The sequence below is a fragment of the Apodemus sylvaticus genome, chromosome 2 (assembly GCF_947179515.1).
Source record: "Apodemus sylvaticus chromosome 2, mApoSyl1.1, whole genome shotgun sequence".
NCBI lineage: Eukaryota > Metazoa > Chordata > Mammalia > Rodentia > Muridae > Apodemus > Apodemus sylvaticus.
This window is the reverse complement of record NC_067473.1, coordinates 47138596-47156015: the sequence shown is the minus strand read 5'-3', so window position 1 is coordinate 47156015 and position 17420 is coordinate 47138596. Positions and strand designations below refer to the sequence as shown.

Here is a 17420-nt window from a genome sequence, read left to right as displayed (position 1 = left end):
TAAATAAATCTTAAAAATAAACCTCCCTTAAAAAGAGAATAGACTGTCCCATAATGCCATTCTCAGTGCCTTACAAAGAGCTGAACATCGGAGCTCCACAAGTGGACCTCCACAGCATATATAAGAGATAATAAAGGACATAGTATCATTAGATGAATGAACACTCATGATTAGAGAGAATAACATATTCAGTGAATTATCTTTCTAGTATGGGGAAATGCTATGCAATACTTTATGACTAATTTCTTAAGAATTAGGATAGCACAGGATGTTCTGATCATATTCACCCTTCTCCCACATCCTCCCAGATTTACCCGCTTTCTTACCCACCCAACTTTATGGCCTCTTTTTTCTTGGATATATGGCCTTTGAGCATTGACAACTTCCCAGGGTCTACTCTTGATGAAAACTGACACTTCTTCTCCTGGTGGCTCTCACTTGATAATAGTTCCTTGACTCAATGGTAGGACTCTGCTCCCCTCCCCTCCTCATGTTGGAATTTGGTCTGGCTTGAACTTGCACAGGTCTTACCCCAGCTGCCACAAATATTGTGAGTTCATACATATGGCTGCCCTCTTATAGCTACAAGATACTCTTCCCTTTTTCCTTTCCTTTTTTAAGATGTATTTTATGTATATGAGTGCACTATACAGTAGCTGTCTTCACACACACCAGACGAGAGCATTGAATCCCATTACAGATGGCTGTGAGCCAGCATGTGGTTGCTGGGAATTGAACTGAGGACCTCTGGAAGAACAGTCAGTGCTCTTAACCACTGAGCCATCTCTCCAGCCCCTCCCTTTTTCTTAATCTGATGGTAGAGAATTAAATTTATCAGCATGGGGATGAGCCACACCCAGGCGACAGCAGGTTTCCCCCATTACTTCCTGATTGGTATAAAGGCCAGCCGAATTTCAAAGGCAAAATCAAAATTTAGGTTCTGAAAGTAATTTTAATATTTAGGCCTCTGAAAGGTCTTATGCACTTTGACTGGTCCATGAATCCTCTTTTCTTTATCAGCAGTCAAGTAGCAATGAAATATAAACAAAGATAACGTTTATCAGTCATACCCAGGGAAGGGTGTCTAGGAACTAACTTTACCAAGCATGAAAATGAGACTTTCATGGAACAACACAGAGTTTGAAACTCAAAGGGTTGGACTTAGATTAGGAAGTAGCCTACATAGAGAGAGATCAGCCATGATCGCCGAAGATGACTTTTAAAGGTAAAATCTAAACCAGCTCCATAATTCAGCTTTTTGCTCATCAAAATTATAATATGTTCATGAAATAAAGGAAGTGCTCACTGCTGCCCCGTGGATGTCACCTCTTCCTTTTAGGTATCCCAGGGTATGGCTTTTACCTTTTTAGTCAATGTTCTCCATTTGCTTTATACGTACACTTGAAACTACCCATTTTAACTTTTTAAAAAAATACAGCATATTCCATTTTAGTTCCTTCATTTTTTTTTAAGTAAAATGGATGAAGCTGCTAATATCTCAGGTTATTTATAACTTACAGAGGCCCTTATTACTGGGGAAAAGAGAAACTTACATTCTTCTTAAAACTGACATTTGAAAAAGAGGTGCCTTCTAAGAGAAATACCAGTTGGGAACATGAGAAACAGCCCTGCCAGACAGGGGGCATTCCTGCAGGGCCCCTTCGGTGTGCTCCCCAGCAGGAACTACCCCTCCCTCCGCTGTTGATGCATGACACATCTGAAAGCTCTTGCGGGTGTCTTTCCTCATTCCTCTGAAGATGCATGAAAATCTCATTACAGCCATGCAACACCTGCTTCCTAAAAGGTCTCAAAAAAGATGTCAGTTCGCTCAGCTCACTTGACAGCATGTCACGGATTTGTTGTTGGTTCTGTTTTTGTTTTTTATTTATTTTTTTTAAACTTCCATATGGAATGCAATTCATGGATAAATACTGTCTTGAAATAACAAGCTTCTCCACTTTCACGAGCAGTTCTGTAGCCTGTAGTTCTCCAGGGTCACAGCTTGAAGGCACGCAATTGGTGACCCCGTGTTTATTTACCAACATGTGTCAACAGGTAAACCAAGTGACATGTAGCAGCGTGGCTCTTGCGGCACCTTGTTAATATGAGCAGCTCGGATGTATCAGGAAGTCCTTTTCCAAATCAGAGTAATACAAACTGACAGGCTTCTGCCTCCTTCTCCGCAGTTTCTAAGTGCTCAAAGCCTGCACAGATAACATGGTTTGGTTTGGGAGATTAGGAAGGGATCCTTACTTACAGAGCATGGCTAAGTAGCCAGGAAGCCAACACTAAACATACACACACACACACACACACAAAGTACACACATATTTTATATATATATATATATATATATATGAAATACACAAACACCACACATAGAATGAAATACACACACATACACACATACAAAGTACACACATACCACACACATATTATACATACATATATATATACATACATATATATATATGAAATACATAAACACCACACATAGAATTAAACACACACGCGCACACACACACACGCACACACACTTCTCCTCTGAAGGGTAGGAAACTTTCACAGCCAGCAGCACTGCTAGAGATGTGTGCCTCTATTTCTCTCTGGAAACTTAGATTCATGGTCTTAATAAAAACACAACTTCAGTCATGTTCTGATAAGTCATCTACTGTAGCATCTTGTAACAGATGCTTCTGTGTGGAGGGGCTAGCCATTGCGTCTGTCATATTCTGTTAGTAGCAGCCTTTACTTTTGAATTTATTTTACTTTATGTGTGTGGATGTATTGCCTGCATACACCTATGTGCACTGAGTGCATGCCTGTTGGATCTCCTGTAACTGGGGTCACGGGGATGATTGTACATTGCCATATAGGTGCTGGGATTTGAACCCAGGTTATCAACAAAAGAGCAGCAAATGCCCTTAACCCCTGAGTCATCTCTTCAGCCCCTATTTTAAGAATATTAAATGGAGGGGAAGGTATAGCTATGCCTTGAAAAATCCTTCTAAAGAAAGTCTTGCCAGGCAATGATGGTGCACACCTTTAATGCCAGCATTTGGGAGATAGAGGCAGGCAGATGTTTGAGTTTGAAGCCTGGTCTATAGAGTGAGTTCCAGGACAGCCAGGGCTACACAGCGAAACCTTGACTCGGGGAAAAAAAAAAAGAAGGAGAAGGAAAAGAAAAGAGAAAGTCTCACATAGAATCATTGACTCTTCCCCATTTGCAGACCTCATGTTATGACCTGTCACAGGCCACCACATACTGCTGTTTTATGGAAATCACTATCTTTAAATCTTCTCCAACTATCAGAGGCGTACCGGTCAGTGGCCTGCATTATTACCATAGGCTGTTAGCCTAAGTATAAATTTGCTCAAGTTAAGGCTAATCCAGATAACCTATCTAATGTGACAGTAACCCTAGAAGAATTAGTTCAAAGTGCTGTATTATTAGCATGACTAATTCTAAAGCAATATTCATTGGAACCGTGCTTTCAATGACAGGGTCATTAAATGAGCTGGTCCCAAAGGGAGGCATGGAACTAGGAGGCCACAGGCTTACTGATTTCAAACAATTAAGGCCTTTGCATTCTTACGGATTCTAAGCAATTGTTGGTAGGTCATACCACTGCAGCTTATTTTTATTCATACACGGAATTACCCAGATATGAATGGCAGTTTATGATAACCCAGCAGAAATACAAACTATTCAGAATCCACAAGAAAAAAAAAAGTCAACATTGATCTAAATGAGGTCTATATAAGGATGTAGCCTGAGGTCTGGAAGGTGGCTCGGTAGGTAAAATGCTTTCTGTGCAAGCCTAAGAGATTGAGGTCAGGCCGGACAAACCCACGTAATCCCAGTGTTTCTTCCTACAGCAAGACGAAATCAGAGACTAGAGAGTCTCAGACACTCGTGGGCTGGTGAGCCTAGCATATGTAACAGTGAACAAAAACCATCTTAAATAAGGTCAGAGGTGAGGCTCTCCTCTGACCTTTGACCACATGCCATAGCTCCTGCCCACACTCATACACACAGACACTTGCAAAGATTTATTTTTAAGAACAGGGAGGAGCAAAGGACACCATCAAGAGGACAAATCGGCAACCAACAAATTGGGAAAAGATCTTCACCAATCCTACATCAGATAGAGGGCTAATATCTAATATATATAAAGAACTCAAGAAGTTAGACTCCAGAAAACCGAACAACTCTATTAAAAAATGGGGTACAGAGTTAAACAAAGAATTCACACCTGAAGAACTTCGGATGGCCGAGAAGCATCTTAAAAAATGCTCAACTTCATTAGTCATTAGGGAAATGCAAATCAAAACAACCCTGAGATTTCATCTTACACCAGTCAGAATGGCTAAGATTAAAAATTCAGGAGACAGCAGGTGTTGGAGAGGGTGTGGAGAAAGAGGAACACTCCTCCACTGCTGGTGGGGTTGCAAATTTGTACAACCACTCTGGAAATCAGTCTGGCGGTTCCTCCGAAAACTGGGCACCTCACTTCCAGAAGATCCTGCTATACCACTCCTGGGCATATACCCAGAGGATTCCCCACCATGTAATAAGGATACATGCTCTACTATGTTCATAGCAGCCCTATTTATAATTGCCAGATGCTGGAAAGAACCCAGGTATCCCTCAACAGAAGAGTGGATACAAAAAATGTGGTATATCTACACAATGGAGTACTATTCAGCCATTAGAAACAATGAATTCATGAAATTCTTAGGCAAATGGATGGAGCTAGAGAACATCATACTAAGTGAGGTAACCCAGACTCAAAAGGTGAATCATGGTATGCACTCACTAATAAGTGGTTATTAACCTAGAAAACTGGAATACCCAAAACATAATCCACACATCAAATGAGGTACAAGGAGAAAGGAGGACTGGCCCCTGGTTCTGGAGAGACTCAGTGAAACAGTATTCGGCAAAACCAGAACAGGGAAGTGGGAAGGGGTGGGTGGGAGGACAGGGAAAGAGAAGGGGACTTAAGGGACTTTCGGGGAGTGGGGGGCTAGAAAAGGGGAAATCATTTGAAATGTAAATAAATTATATCGAATTAAAAAAAAAAGAAAAAAAAAAGAACAGGGAGGAGTGTTGCTTAATTTCAAGCAAGGAAGGAAATAGACTTCACACAGATTGTCTTTGTGCTTCACTCCTTCTTTTGTGAGTGCCAATGGTTCAGACATGTTGATCAAGAGAGAACAGCGTCAGGGTCATTACTTGGCAACCACTTCAGAATGCAAATTGTCAGGCCTCACCCAAGACAGCAGAGTTAGACACTCTGTAGGCGATGCCAAGCAATTGTGTTTCAGAAAGATCTGCAGGGGTTCTGATGCCCATCAGAGTGCAGCAAGGTGGAAGATAATCCACCTGTGGGTGCCAGCCATCAGAATTTCAGCACTCCGAGAACCGTAGCATCATTTAGATTGCAGAGAGCATGTCAGTGGTGCCTCATTCTCTATGCTTAGTTGCTCCACATAACAAAAGTACGTGAGGTTTAGGAACATGTCCCGCACCTTTGTGAGGCAGTCTTCATATTTCTCCTTTCTGGAGCACCAATTTCAAAGACTGTATTTGAGAAGCATCCAACCCTACTCACAAGTTCTATAATGTCAGGGAGGAGGTGGTGGTGGGGGGTTGGTTCTTTGGATTAATGGGAAAGAAGTTATCCCTCTCGAGGTCAAAAGGCCCATGAGGATCAGCCAATTTTAAGAGTCCCCGGAGTCTGACTGTCCTAGGCTCTGGCACAAGGCCACTCACCTAGAGAGAGGAGAGACCAGAAAACAAATAAAAACTTCTAACTGCATCGTGGTCCAAGAGAAGTGTCCTGAGCCAACAGAAAGGCCTAAAGAGTTAATGGTGTGGAACAAATAGCTCCCAGGGGTGTGTGTGTGTTCAAGACACTTAAAAATCTCATCAATTATGATAAGGCTAAATGATAAAGTTTACATAGAATATTTACATTTTGTTAATCAAACATTTTAAAATTTATGTCAAAAGCATCCCAATTTTCTACATATTGTATACAGGGAAAAAGAAATGATCTAATTGGTCTTTTTCCCAGGCACCCCTGCAGCCTTTACTGTGGACATCACTTCTCTCCCACCACTTGGGACCCTGACAAGAAATGGCAGCAAGGGAAGCAGCCAGGGAGCCCATCCTAGGAGTCCACATGCTCCTCGAAGTCTTAAATCCTAATTAGAGCATACTGCAGTCAGTCTGTCTGCTTGCAGCTGCCCATCTCCCTCTCTTCCCCCCAGCGGGATCTCTTCTTAAATGTACAGAGGAATAATTAAAAGAATATGCTTTAGGGAGCCAAGGAGGATTATCATAGAAAATGAAAAATGTTCCAGAGTCAGGAAAAATACAGCCAAGTGTAATGCACCGAAATTCACAAAGGAACCTTTCTGTCTGCTTCCGGCATATTTGTTTTAAATGTCACTATTTGGAATGTATTACAACAACTCACAACTTGAAGTAAAGCTTCAAGAACATCAACATTTATAATGTGGAAGAAACATTACAAAGATAGTGGAAGAAAACATCTTAAGAGGAATTCTAGTTTCAGAATCTATTTGGTGTAGATTTTAATGGAGCTGTTGACAACCTTGTTATCTAACAGAGTTCTACCTGTTGAACACATTAAGGTTCTTGGTTGTAGTCAAAATGGGGTGAAAACCAGGACTCTATACACATTGTACTTGATAAAAATGCTGCTTATTTAAAGTATTAAGAGTTGCCATTATGTTCAAGGACAAAGTTTCTCTACTCTCAGCAAACTGTAACTAGGAAGAATGAAATGTTTAAAAAGTTTTTAAGTTCCGCCAGGGACACAGGATGCTCTCAACATTTTTGTTGAGAACAATATCAAATGTAAAAGCTGATTTTAATACATTCACACATAAATAAAAATTGTCTCATTTTTTTCTATTGTATAACTGATGACTACCATTGACTATATACATGCATATATGCCATATGACTGTGTGTGTGTGTGTGTGTGTAGCCAATACTAAGAAAATTTGAAATGAAAGAGGAGGCAAATCATTCAGAAAATGTTCTTAGTTGTTGTTCATTGGTTGATTAGTTGATGATTGAGAGTGGCTGTTAGTGTGCTGTGTTGACTGCCCTGGAATTTAAAAGAATCCATTCCCAAACAATGGGATTAAAGGCAGGAACCTCCGAAACCATCCAAGAAGTGATACTCATATATCTTCTCTATATACATATCTTTTATCCATCTGACAAATGGATGCCTCTATCTATTTGTCTATCTGTCTGTCTAGCTGCCTACCTATCTGCCTATCTATTGTCTGTTTGTCTGTCTAGCTATCTTCTCTCTTTCTTTGAGAATTTTATCTATGAGCCCTGCATCTACATTGTTTCTACTCTCCCTCCTCCTCAACTCCTTTTATGTTCTCCCCAATGGCCCACCAAAGCCATGATATCAGTTTTCAATCGTGTGTGTGTGTGTGTGTGTGTGTGTGTGTGTGTGTTTAGTATGGTATATATATGTATATACAACCTGCCAAATCTCATTAGTATTTCTTATATGTCAAGGACTGATCACTTGATAAGGTTTAATTATCTCAGCAAGTAACTATATGACCTTGGAAATTGGCTTCAACCTCTCTGAACCCAACAACAGAAGTCCTTATTCCCTAGTTTTCAGGATGGCTTTATGAATGCAGTAAACAATATCCTAAAATATGTTGGAGATATAAGGGCTTTTTTTATTGGATATTTTATTTATTTATATTTCAACTATTATCCCCTGTCCCAGTTTCCCCTCCGCAAACCCCCTCTCCAATCCCCCCTTCCTCTGTTTCTATGAGGGTGCTCCCACACACCCACCCACTCCTACCTCACCACCCTAGCATTCCTCTACACTGAATCATCAAGCCTTCACAGGATCAAGGGCCTCTCTCCCATTGATGCCAGATAAGGCCATCCTCTATTACATAGGCAGCTGGAGCCATGGGTCCTCTTTGGTTGGTGGTTCAGTCCCCAGGAGTTCTGGGAGAATTTTGTATTTATTAATCTTTTTTAAAACTACATTCTCTCTCTCTCTCTCTCTCTCTCTCTCTCTCTCTCTCTCTCTCTCTCTCTCTGTGTGTGTGTGTGTGTGTGTACATAGACACATATATTAAAATTATACAATTTTTATTATTACATAGACACATGTATTAAAATTATACAAATTGTATCAAATTATATAAATTTCAAAAGATAAAACCCAAAAGTTTTCTGGAACTCATTCTGTATACCAGACTGGCCTTGAACTCAAAGATCCACCTGCCTTTGCCTCCCAAGTGTTGGGATTCAAGGAGCCTGCTGTCACTCAGAGTATGAAGCCAGGCCCACTGCACACAGAGCTGGGCTGGGAGGAGGGAAGCTTAACCTGGAGGTCGGTGATGGGGGAGGGGACAAAGAACACACTGAGAAACAGCTGGGGAGGGGGACTCATCCGTTTATTTGGGGGGAGGGGTCTCTAGGACAAGGTTTATGTGGTTGTGTACCATTGGTCAGGGCAAGGATATTGGAAGATGCTACATCTGCATACGCAGGGGTTTTACAGGGAGGGGTGCAGAGGGACTTTATAAGGTCAAACAAGGAGTGAAACATAGTGACTTTCAAGGTAATAAATTCACACTAGGGGTTTACAGTGGGTGAACCAGCTTTAAAGTGCCAGGTTGAGAGGGGGAAGTAACCCAACTCCTGCCATCTTCGTATTGGAAGTATCCAGGCTGATGCTTCCTTGACCTTTCCTCCAGAACCATGGGCCATTATGGTCTCCTGGCTTAACACACAAAAGTTTTAGTCACTCTAAATTCTCTAAGTTACAAGGAAGCTTAAAGATTATAGGATCCGTGATTCTTAGTATCTTGTTGACATAGCAGGATTTTAATTAATGACATGGTCTCTTGTATCTACCTCTTTTCAATCGGCTATCGTCTTCCAGGAGTCCACCTTTCATATGGGCTCCACAGAATCTCTGTTCCACACCTTGTAGCACATGCTGCTACAAACATTATTCTAAACTTCAATTTCTTCTGAGGTCCTAGGACATACTGCACTGGCCCTCTTTTGATAGAGTCATCCAGTCTTAAAGCCCACAATGCTAAAACACTATTGTCTAGCACAGCAGGAACACACAAGGCCCAAGTCTTACCATCATCGCTTTTTAGATGTTTTCATTTCATCTCTCTAACCCTGTGAGTTATAGGTATTTTTTTAAATGGCCTAAAAATGACACTTCAGAAGCCCTGGCTTGGCTGTGCCTGACTTCTCAAAGGACTGCCATCATCCATATACATCATCCCCAAGCCTCCTCTCACAAACCTTGTCTGCCCTACGCCTTACGCAGGTCACATGCTATTCTTCTGTGGTCATGCTTCCTTTAAGTCTTTCTTCCCATTTTTTATACAGCATGCATGCTCGTTTCCAGAATTCTCAAGGCTCTTATGATCCTTACTAAATAGGTCGAAGAGCCTCCACAGGAAATGGGCTGCCACGCTGAGTCGTGAGCTCCCTTGAAGAATCTCAAAATGATCTTGAAACAGGTGGATGAACTGGTAATTGTCTAAACATCCTTCCTGATGTGATTTGGGATGTTGAATTGTTTAAGAGAACGACATATTAGCCTAAAAGGGAGAAATGAAGAAAAGGAAAAAAAAAAAAGACCAGCAAAATCAATGACAGATATATTTGTTTGGAAAGCATAGCATGGTGGGTAGTGTCTGTGATCCCAGGGCCTGAGAAAAGAAAGCAAGAAGCCCATCTCAAACCTCAAACAAAACATCCACTGTGGTTGCCACTCTGGTGTGCTTACTTCATCCCCTTTAGTTGAGAATATCTGTTCTGTGTTGACAGGCTCGTGTTCCCAACAGAGACAAAAAGTGACCCTCCATCGTAGGAGAATGTAGGGCATGAACCCTGTGCGCTTCATGCCATGTCTTAGTTATATGCATGTTAAATGTTCAGTGAGCAGGCACCAACCAGAAGGCTTGTTGCCCTGCATTGCTGTCTGCCCTGTGCGAATGTCAAGGGTCTTCATATACACCATCCCCAAGCCTCCTCTTGACCTTGGGTTGAAGACAAGAAACGTTAAGGTCTCTTACAAATTTAAAGCTGAGATTTGGGGAGATGGGGTGAGGAAAGATCTGCTTCAGGAAGACATAGTAGCTACTGAGGTTGGAGAAAGGGAGGATTGGTTCTAAAAATTGGACTCCCTTCATTATGGCCTCCTTTGCCAAAGACACATGCCACCAGGCTTTGCTCTTAGTAGAACAGAAGTCGATGACTACAAGGCAGACTTGTTTTGATCTGCTTTGGGTTGGTTTTGAGTATATTCCCCATAAACTCATGTTGAAGGATCTGGACCTTCTGAGAGATGGGGAACTTCTAAAGGGTGACACCTAGGAGGAAATGACTAGACCGTGGGACTACCACAATCAGAGGGATTAATGCTGTCCTCACAGACAGGTTTGAGAGTTCTTTCTCGAATGAGTGTGTTTGTCGTACAGTAAAATGATGCCACACACATGGCCCTGTGTGCCTATGGACATTTTCCCTTCCAGTTCCCTACCACGTTGTAATATCCTCAGATACCAAAAAAATGGAGCTCTCAATCTTGGACTTTCAGCTGTCTGTCTGTTTTCTTTCTCAAAAGAAACCTCTCGTCTTTGTAAAGCATCCAGTATCCGGTATTCTATTACAGCAACACAAAATGGCCTGAGGCAGCTTTATCTTAACTGTTGCTCGAGAAAACTGTTCCTATTGTTTTAAGAGAGTTGTGTAGCGTAGGGCACCTGGTTTCTGCCAATTTGTTGGAGTCTTTGAAATAAACTATTTTGCCTTCTCTTCTACTGAATTTCTGGTAGCTGCACTTCACCTTCTTGTGTTTTGTCCCTTTACACCAATTTAACTTAATGCTAAATGTACCTTCCAATTCGAAGAAGGTTTCTTCCCTTCCCTAACCTGCTACCCCCACGTTTGGTAGTGGGCTGAGATGGCAGCAGGCGCACAGAGGAGAAAACCAGTTAATTGCAGGCTGTCAGAGTTGTTTTAGGTGACTTGGTACTCCTGGGATTTGAGATCAACATGAACTGAGAATTCAAATAGCAACAAAAAACCTGGGGTTTGCTAATGCCAGGAATGACTCATCTGGTGAGAACTGTATTGTATTGATAATACAATGTAGACGGAAGGAAAAGACGGTGCTGTCTGCTCTCTTTGTGTTTCTGACCTTGAGCAGAATTGTAACTTGTTTGTTGCAGAAGTTGAGCATCTAATGTGCTGTTGCACCTGTTAGTTCTTGTATACTAAATGGCAAAGCACTTGCAGATCTGTGATTGCTTTGTGGGTGAAATATTTTCTGCAATCTGGTGAACTGGCTTTTTAAAGACAATGTATTCAATTGTATTCCATGCATCCCTTATCTCTCAAAAGTGTGCTTCCTTGTGCCATTTCAATACTCTGATCGTCATTACATCTTAGGACATGTCTGGCTTTGTATTTTCAAGGTAACATTATGATTTTTTTTTTAAACAGAGACCATGAACCAGGCAACTCCTGCCAGGAAGCTGGAAGAGGTTCTTCATCTCGCAGAGCTCTGCATAGAAGTCCTGCAGCAAAACGAGGAGCATCATGCTGAGGTGATGACCTGTAGCAGGAGCATAAAGTTCTCCCCAGGGCTTTGCCACAGAGGAGAAAGCAGTGAAAAGATAGCAGACACAGGAGTCTCAGTATGCAGCTAGCCAAACATATGCCTTTCCTGGAAAGCGTGTGTGTGTGTGTGTGTGTGTGTGTGTGTGTGTATGTGTGTATGCATGTGTGTACATGTGTGTGTTTTTACAAGTGTGATTTTGCATACTTATGTGCTCATGTGTGTGAGTGTGCATGTTATTGTGTGTGTGTGTGTGTGTGTGTGTGTGTGTGTGTGTGTGTGTGTGTGATTTTGGTATCTGTTTCTGACAGCAATCACATAAAAAGGACATGAGAAAGCTTGGGAGATATGTTCCCAAATTACATAAATAATATCTAGCAAAGATGGAACACACCCATGTTTTGATGATAAACAAGTTGGTTTTTTTTTTGTCCTATGATATGATCATTTTGTTTGAAAATGTGGGACAGTGAACATTAATCAAAGACATTGGTAATTGTGTAACTGACTAAAGTCTTCCCTTTTGCATCAAATTTTCTGTCTGTTTTCATTAAATCTCTGTTTTTTGTTGTTTTTGTTTTGTTTTTGTCCTGCTTGGAAGGAACCCAGGCATTATCCAACCCTCTGCCCCTGAGCCCCATTGCCAGCCAATATTTTTAAAGCCCTAATTACATATTAACATTTTCTATACACCCGTAGTGGCCTCACCATCTTGATATGCTAAGACTTAAGATTCTCTATTCAATAGTTGTGAGCACGAAAGCAATTTCTGGTTTTGAGCTGAATGGAGGAAATATGTAGAATTAAATAAATACAATAAATGCTGGTGTTCTCCCTATGCTGTTAGTTTTGAGGAAGCAGATGTAACGAGCCAAAAGAAAACAGACCAGATACATGTGAATTTATAGAATTTTTATGTTTAATGGAATCTAGTTCTCAGAAGATATGAGAAACTACAGGACCTATATTTAAGCAAATTCTTGGAAAAGAGTATTCATGAAGCCTTACTATAGGTAACTAAGATTTATTGTATCTGGTTATAAATATGATCATTCAAAACATCTGCTTTTAGCTCACACTGTGGAATCTAGTTTTTAGCTTGCATCTGTCATGTGTGAACTTGTTATGGATATTTTATTTTAAACTGAAGAAACAGCTGCTTCAATAATTTGAAATGAATTCCCAGGAGGATTTTTTTTTTCTGGGCTAGAATCACCGCCATGCTACAAAGAAAATATTGTATGATAAAAATATAGGTAGGTTTCGCCGTCTTTGTCTTGATCTGAAAGAAATTATCATCAGAGTCTAAGGCCCTTCTAAATTGTCTTTAATGTGACCAAATATCCTATTTCAGTATGTGTTTCCACTGAACAGGTACAGCTAATATATGTTCCCATATATTTTATGGAAGTTAAAATGTAGTGTTTTTAATATAGTCAACGCAGTCACTAAAAAAATGTTTGTTAAAAGTATAATTATAATATAGATGCCATTGTTTTTTAATCCGTAACGTACGGAAACACAGCACAGGAGCTTCCCCATGCTCTGTGCTACAGTGCAATTTTAACTATTCTGGTGGCTTTTTCGCAAATACTCTGTAACATGGTGCCATTTTTCTGTTCTGCTTATGCTCCAAATTTTTGGAATCCCACAGGGAAGAGAGGTGAGTAAAACTGTTTCCTCTTTTTCTTTGCATAAGAAAACCCTTGAACGTGACTGTGAAGCAGGACCGGTTCTGACGGTTGTCATTTTAAAGTCAACTTGGGCTTTTCCTTGGAATACAAGACTTTCCTCTGAGTGGGCTAGCCTTTGCCACACTGTTATGTGACTGCGCTTAGTTAGAAATCGCATGCATGATTAATGTCTTCCGGACCCAAGCAAAACACCATGCAAGAAATTGGAAATTTTTGGCTTTTTGTTTTGTCTTGCGTTAATTTTTGAATCCTTTTATTTTCTCCTTTCCATCAGATCTTCCCTCTGAGCAGTAATGGAGAATAAACTGGTCTCATTTCAAAGTCATTTCCAGAGTGTGTTAGTGGATGGCACTCTACCCCAGAGATTAGTTTTTTGCTGGATGTTCCGGCCAGTTTCATTACTCCAAACTGCACCGCTCCCTCTGCTCTTCAGCTCCTTTGAGGAGGTTAATGCATTTGCCTCGAGGTGACCTCCAGGCGGCTGGGCTCCCTCTCTCCCTTTTACTCTGCCTCCCTCCGCTGTCCCCCTGCACTCAACAGGGCTAAGAGGCTGTTTCCTTCCTGCACGGTTCCTCCCTTAAGCAGGTATCCAGCCATTCACCTCCTTGTCAAGAACTTGATTGTAAGGCAGCCCCCCCCTCCTCTGAAGGCCTCTTGACCTTTGGATTTTTCTCCCTAGAAAGCTGATTTTAGCTCTTTCCCAGCAAAATCTTTTAAGACTTTCTCCACATTTGAGGGAGCAGGCTGTGCTGGATCAGAGATTTCAAACAAATGAATCTAGCAGGTCTTCATCCAAAAGCCATTCCCTCTGACAGAACTAGGAAGTCCAAGTGCCTCCCCGGTAAACCACTAGTTCTATTCAACTACCTGCGCATGCAGATGTGCATGTGCGTGCAGACCAGAGGTTGAAATCAGGGACCTGGCTTCCTCAGTCACTCCTCACCTTGTGCCTTGAAACAAGGCCTCCCACTGAATCTGGAGTCACATATTCGAGCTGGCCAGGATGCCCGGCAGAGTTCAGTTCAGCTTGTTTCTTCTTCCCAATCGCAGGCACAGAGCATTGCCCTTGGCTCTTTATGTGAATGCTAGCAAGCCAAAGTTAGGTCTGCATGCTTGGGCAGCAAGCACACACTTACCAACTGAGCTTTCAACCTACCCTTTGTTGCTGGTTTTGATTTGGGTTGTGGTGGTGGTGGTGGTGGTGGTGGTGGTGGTGGTGGTGGTGGTTACACATTTTGGTTTGTTTGGAGATGAGGTCTTGCTATGATTGGCCGCCAGCTCATGACCAGTTTACCCAGTCTCCAGATTCCAGGCATATGCTACCATGTCCGGGAAAGAGTAGAGTACAGGAACAGTTCTGGGTCAGAATTTTTAGCTGTGGGATGGGAACCCCATCCCTCCATTTGATGACCTGTCTTTCTACTGTAGGTGGACTCTACAAGTTCCCTCTGCCTACTGTTGGGCATTTCATCTAAGGTCCCTCCCTTTGAGTCCTGAGAGTCTCTCACCTCCCAGGTCTCTGGTACACTCTAGAGCCCCCCCCCCCCACCTCCTGAGGTGGCCTATTTCCATTCATTCTGCTGGCCCTTGGTGATTCACTCCTTTTAACCCCCACTCCCCTCTCCCTCCCTCTACCCTCTGCTTTCTTCTCCCTCCCAAGTAGGACTGAAGCATCCCCACTTGGGCCCTTTGGCTTGTTAGCCTTCTTGAGTTCTGTAGATTGTATCCTGGGTATTCTGTACTTTTTTGGCTAATATCTACTTATTAGTGTTTACATACCATGAATATCCTTTTGGGTTTGAGATACCTCACTCAGCACTGTTGGAGGGCAGAACGGAAGGGGGATAACGACTGGACTGTTAAAAAAAAAAAAGAAAATATTAAAGGCAATAAAAAAAAAAGGAATAGAGAACTGTCTGACCTCAAACCCATAACCCTCCTGTTTTATTCTCTTCAGCCTGTTGCTTGCGCATGTTCTTCACCGCTACCTTTTGCATTAAGGTGAACGTTCCACTTTTTGAAATGAGGTCTATCATTTGTTAAGTAGCTGGGGATAATTTTGAACTTCTGATCCTCCTGTCTCCACCTCCCTACTTTGGGAACTGTAAGCATGGACCACGATACAAATGTTTCTTTTGTTAGTGGCATCAGAACCCAGGGCTTCATGCTTACAAGCTAGGCATCTCCAGCCGCCTACATCATTTTCATTATTATAGTTCTGACAGTGTGTGTTTCAGGTAGTGTAACGCTTCTTGCTTTGGTGCGTATTGCTTAGTATTTAGCAATGGTGGTTTTAGCCATTGTTTCCAGTGTTTGTTTTGGTTTTGTGGTTTGTTGTTATATTTGTTTGTTTCTGTTGTAGTTCCCTAAGAATTTTGAGATTCTTTTTCTTTTCATATTCTGGTATGAACCCCCTTACAGAGACACAGCATTCACATATTTTGTTTTCTCATAGCCTTGAGTTATCCCTTCATTCTGTGAACTGTTTCTTTACTGAGCATTCGATCTTTTGTGTGATAGAATTCTGTTTGTCTGTGTTTTTCTTTTGCTTCCTATGATTTTCATGCCTTCCCCTAAACCTTTCCCTGTTCCAGCATCTGACTCTGCTTCTCATGTTTTCTTCTAGTGTTTCCATAGCTTTGCAGTGGCTGCTTTTGGTTTGGGTTTTTTTTTCCTTTTTTTAAATTCGATATATTCTTTATTTACATTTCAAATGATTTCCCCTCTTCTGGTTCCCCACTCCCTGAAAGTCCTATAAGCCCTCTTCCCTCCCCCTTTTCCCCCATCTACCCCTTCCCACTTCCCTGTTCTGGATTCCCCTATACTGCTGCACTGAGTCTTTCCAGAACTAGGGGCCACTCCTCCGTTCTTCTTGGACATCATTTACTATGTGGATTATGTCTTAGGTATTCAAAGTTTCTAGGCTTATACCTGCCTATCAGTGAGTGCATACCATGATTGATCTTTTGAAACTGGGTTACCTCACTTAGTATGATGTTCTCCAGCTCTATCCATTTGTCTAAGAATTTCATGAATTCATTGTTTCTAAGTGGCTGCTTTTGTATCTGTGTGTTTAATCCACTTTGAGTTGGTTTCCATAGCTGATGAGTGTATTGGAATCTCTCCTGTGGCTATCTAACTTTTTCAGAACCATTTATTTTTTTAAGTGTATTTTCTCTAGTATATGTTTTTTGTTCCTTTATTGGAAATCGGTGGACTGTGAGTACAAGATTTCTTCTAAATAATCTGTTGTATTCCATTGATGCATGTCTCTTTATTGCCTTAAGTATGTATGTGTGTGCGTGTATGTATGTATGTATGTATGTATGTATTGCTTATTCTGTGTGTTCGTATGCTGGTGCGCACAAGTAGAGATCAGAGGACAGCTACCAGGAGCTGCTTCTCTCCTTCCACCATGTGTGTTACAGGGACTCGGGTCATCAGAGTTGGCAGCAAGCCCCTTTACCTGCTGAGCCCTTTCACCTACCCCCTAGTAGGCCTCCTTTTCAGGAGTTCCATGCTGCTTTAAGTACTAGAACTTAGTCTACTTTGCACTCGAGCAGTATAATGCCTCATGCTTTGTCCTTTTGGTTTGCAATTGCTTTGGCTACTTGGAAGTTTGTGTGTGTGTGGTTTGTGTGTGTGTGTGGTTTTTGTTTTTGTTTTGTTTTTTTGCTTTGTTTTGTTTTGTGGTTCCATATGAATTTTAGAAACGTTTTCATAGTTTGATGAAGAAAGTCATGGGTGTTCTGAGAATCATGGCATTAAATATGTAGCCAGCTGTCTTGGTGAGGGTTTCACTGCCGTGAAGACATACCATGACCAAAGCAACTGTTATAAAGGACAACATTTAATTGGGACTGGCTTACAGTTCAGAGGTGAGCCCGTTAGCATCATGGGGGGATGTGTGGCAGTGTGCAGGCAGTTATGGCGCTGGAGGAGAAGAGAGTTATACGTCTTGATCCTAAGGCAGCCATAAGAGGCTATCTCTTACAGAGTGGGTAGAGCTTAAGGATAAGAGCCCTCCAAGGGCTGGCTA

General features: G+C 41.6%; 1 protein-coding gene across 2 annotated transcripts in view; it reads left to right on the top strand.

Annotated features, from left to right (window-relative positions):
- Cadps2 (calcium dependent secretion activator 2) overlaps window positions 1-17420 on the top strand; it is a 564078-nt gene that overhangs the window by 457453 nt on the left and 89205 nt on the right. For both annotated transcript variants that reach the window (XM_052173304.1, XM_052173303.1), the window contains one exon: window positions 11573-11676. In XM_052173304.1, coding sequence (XP_052029264.1) covers window positions 11573-11676 — 104 coding nt within the window. The remainder of the gene's footprint in view (window positions 1-11572; window positions 11677-17420) is intronic.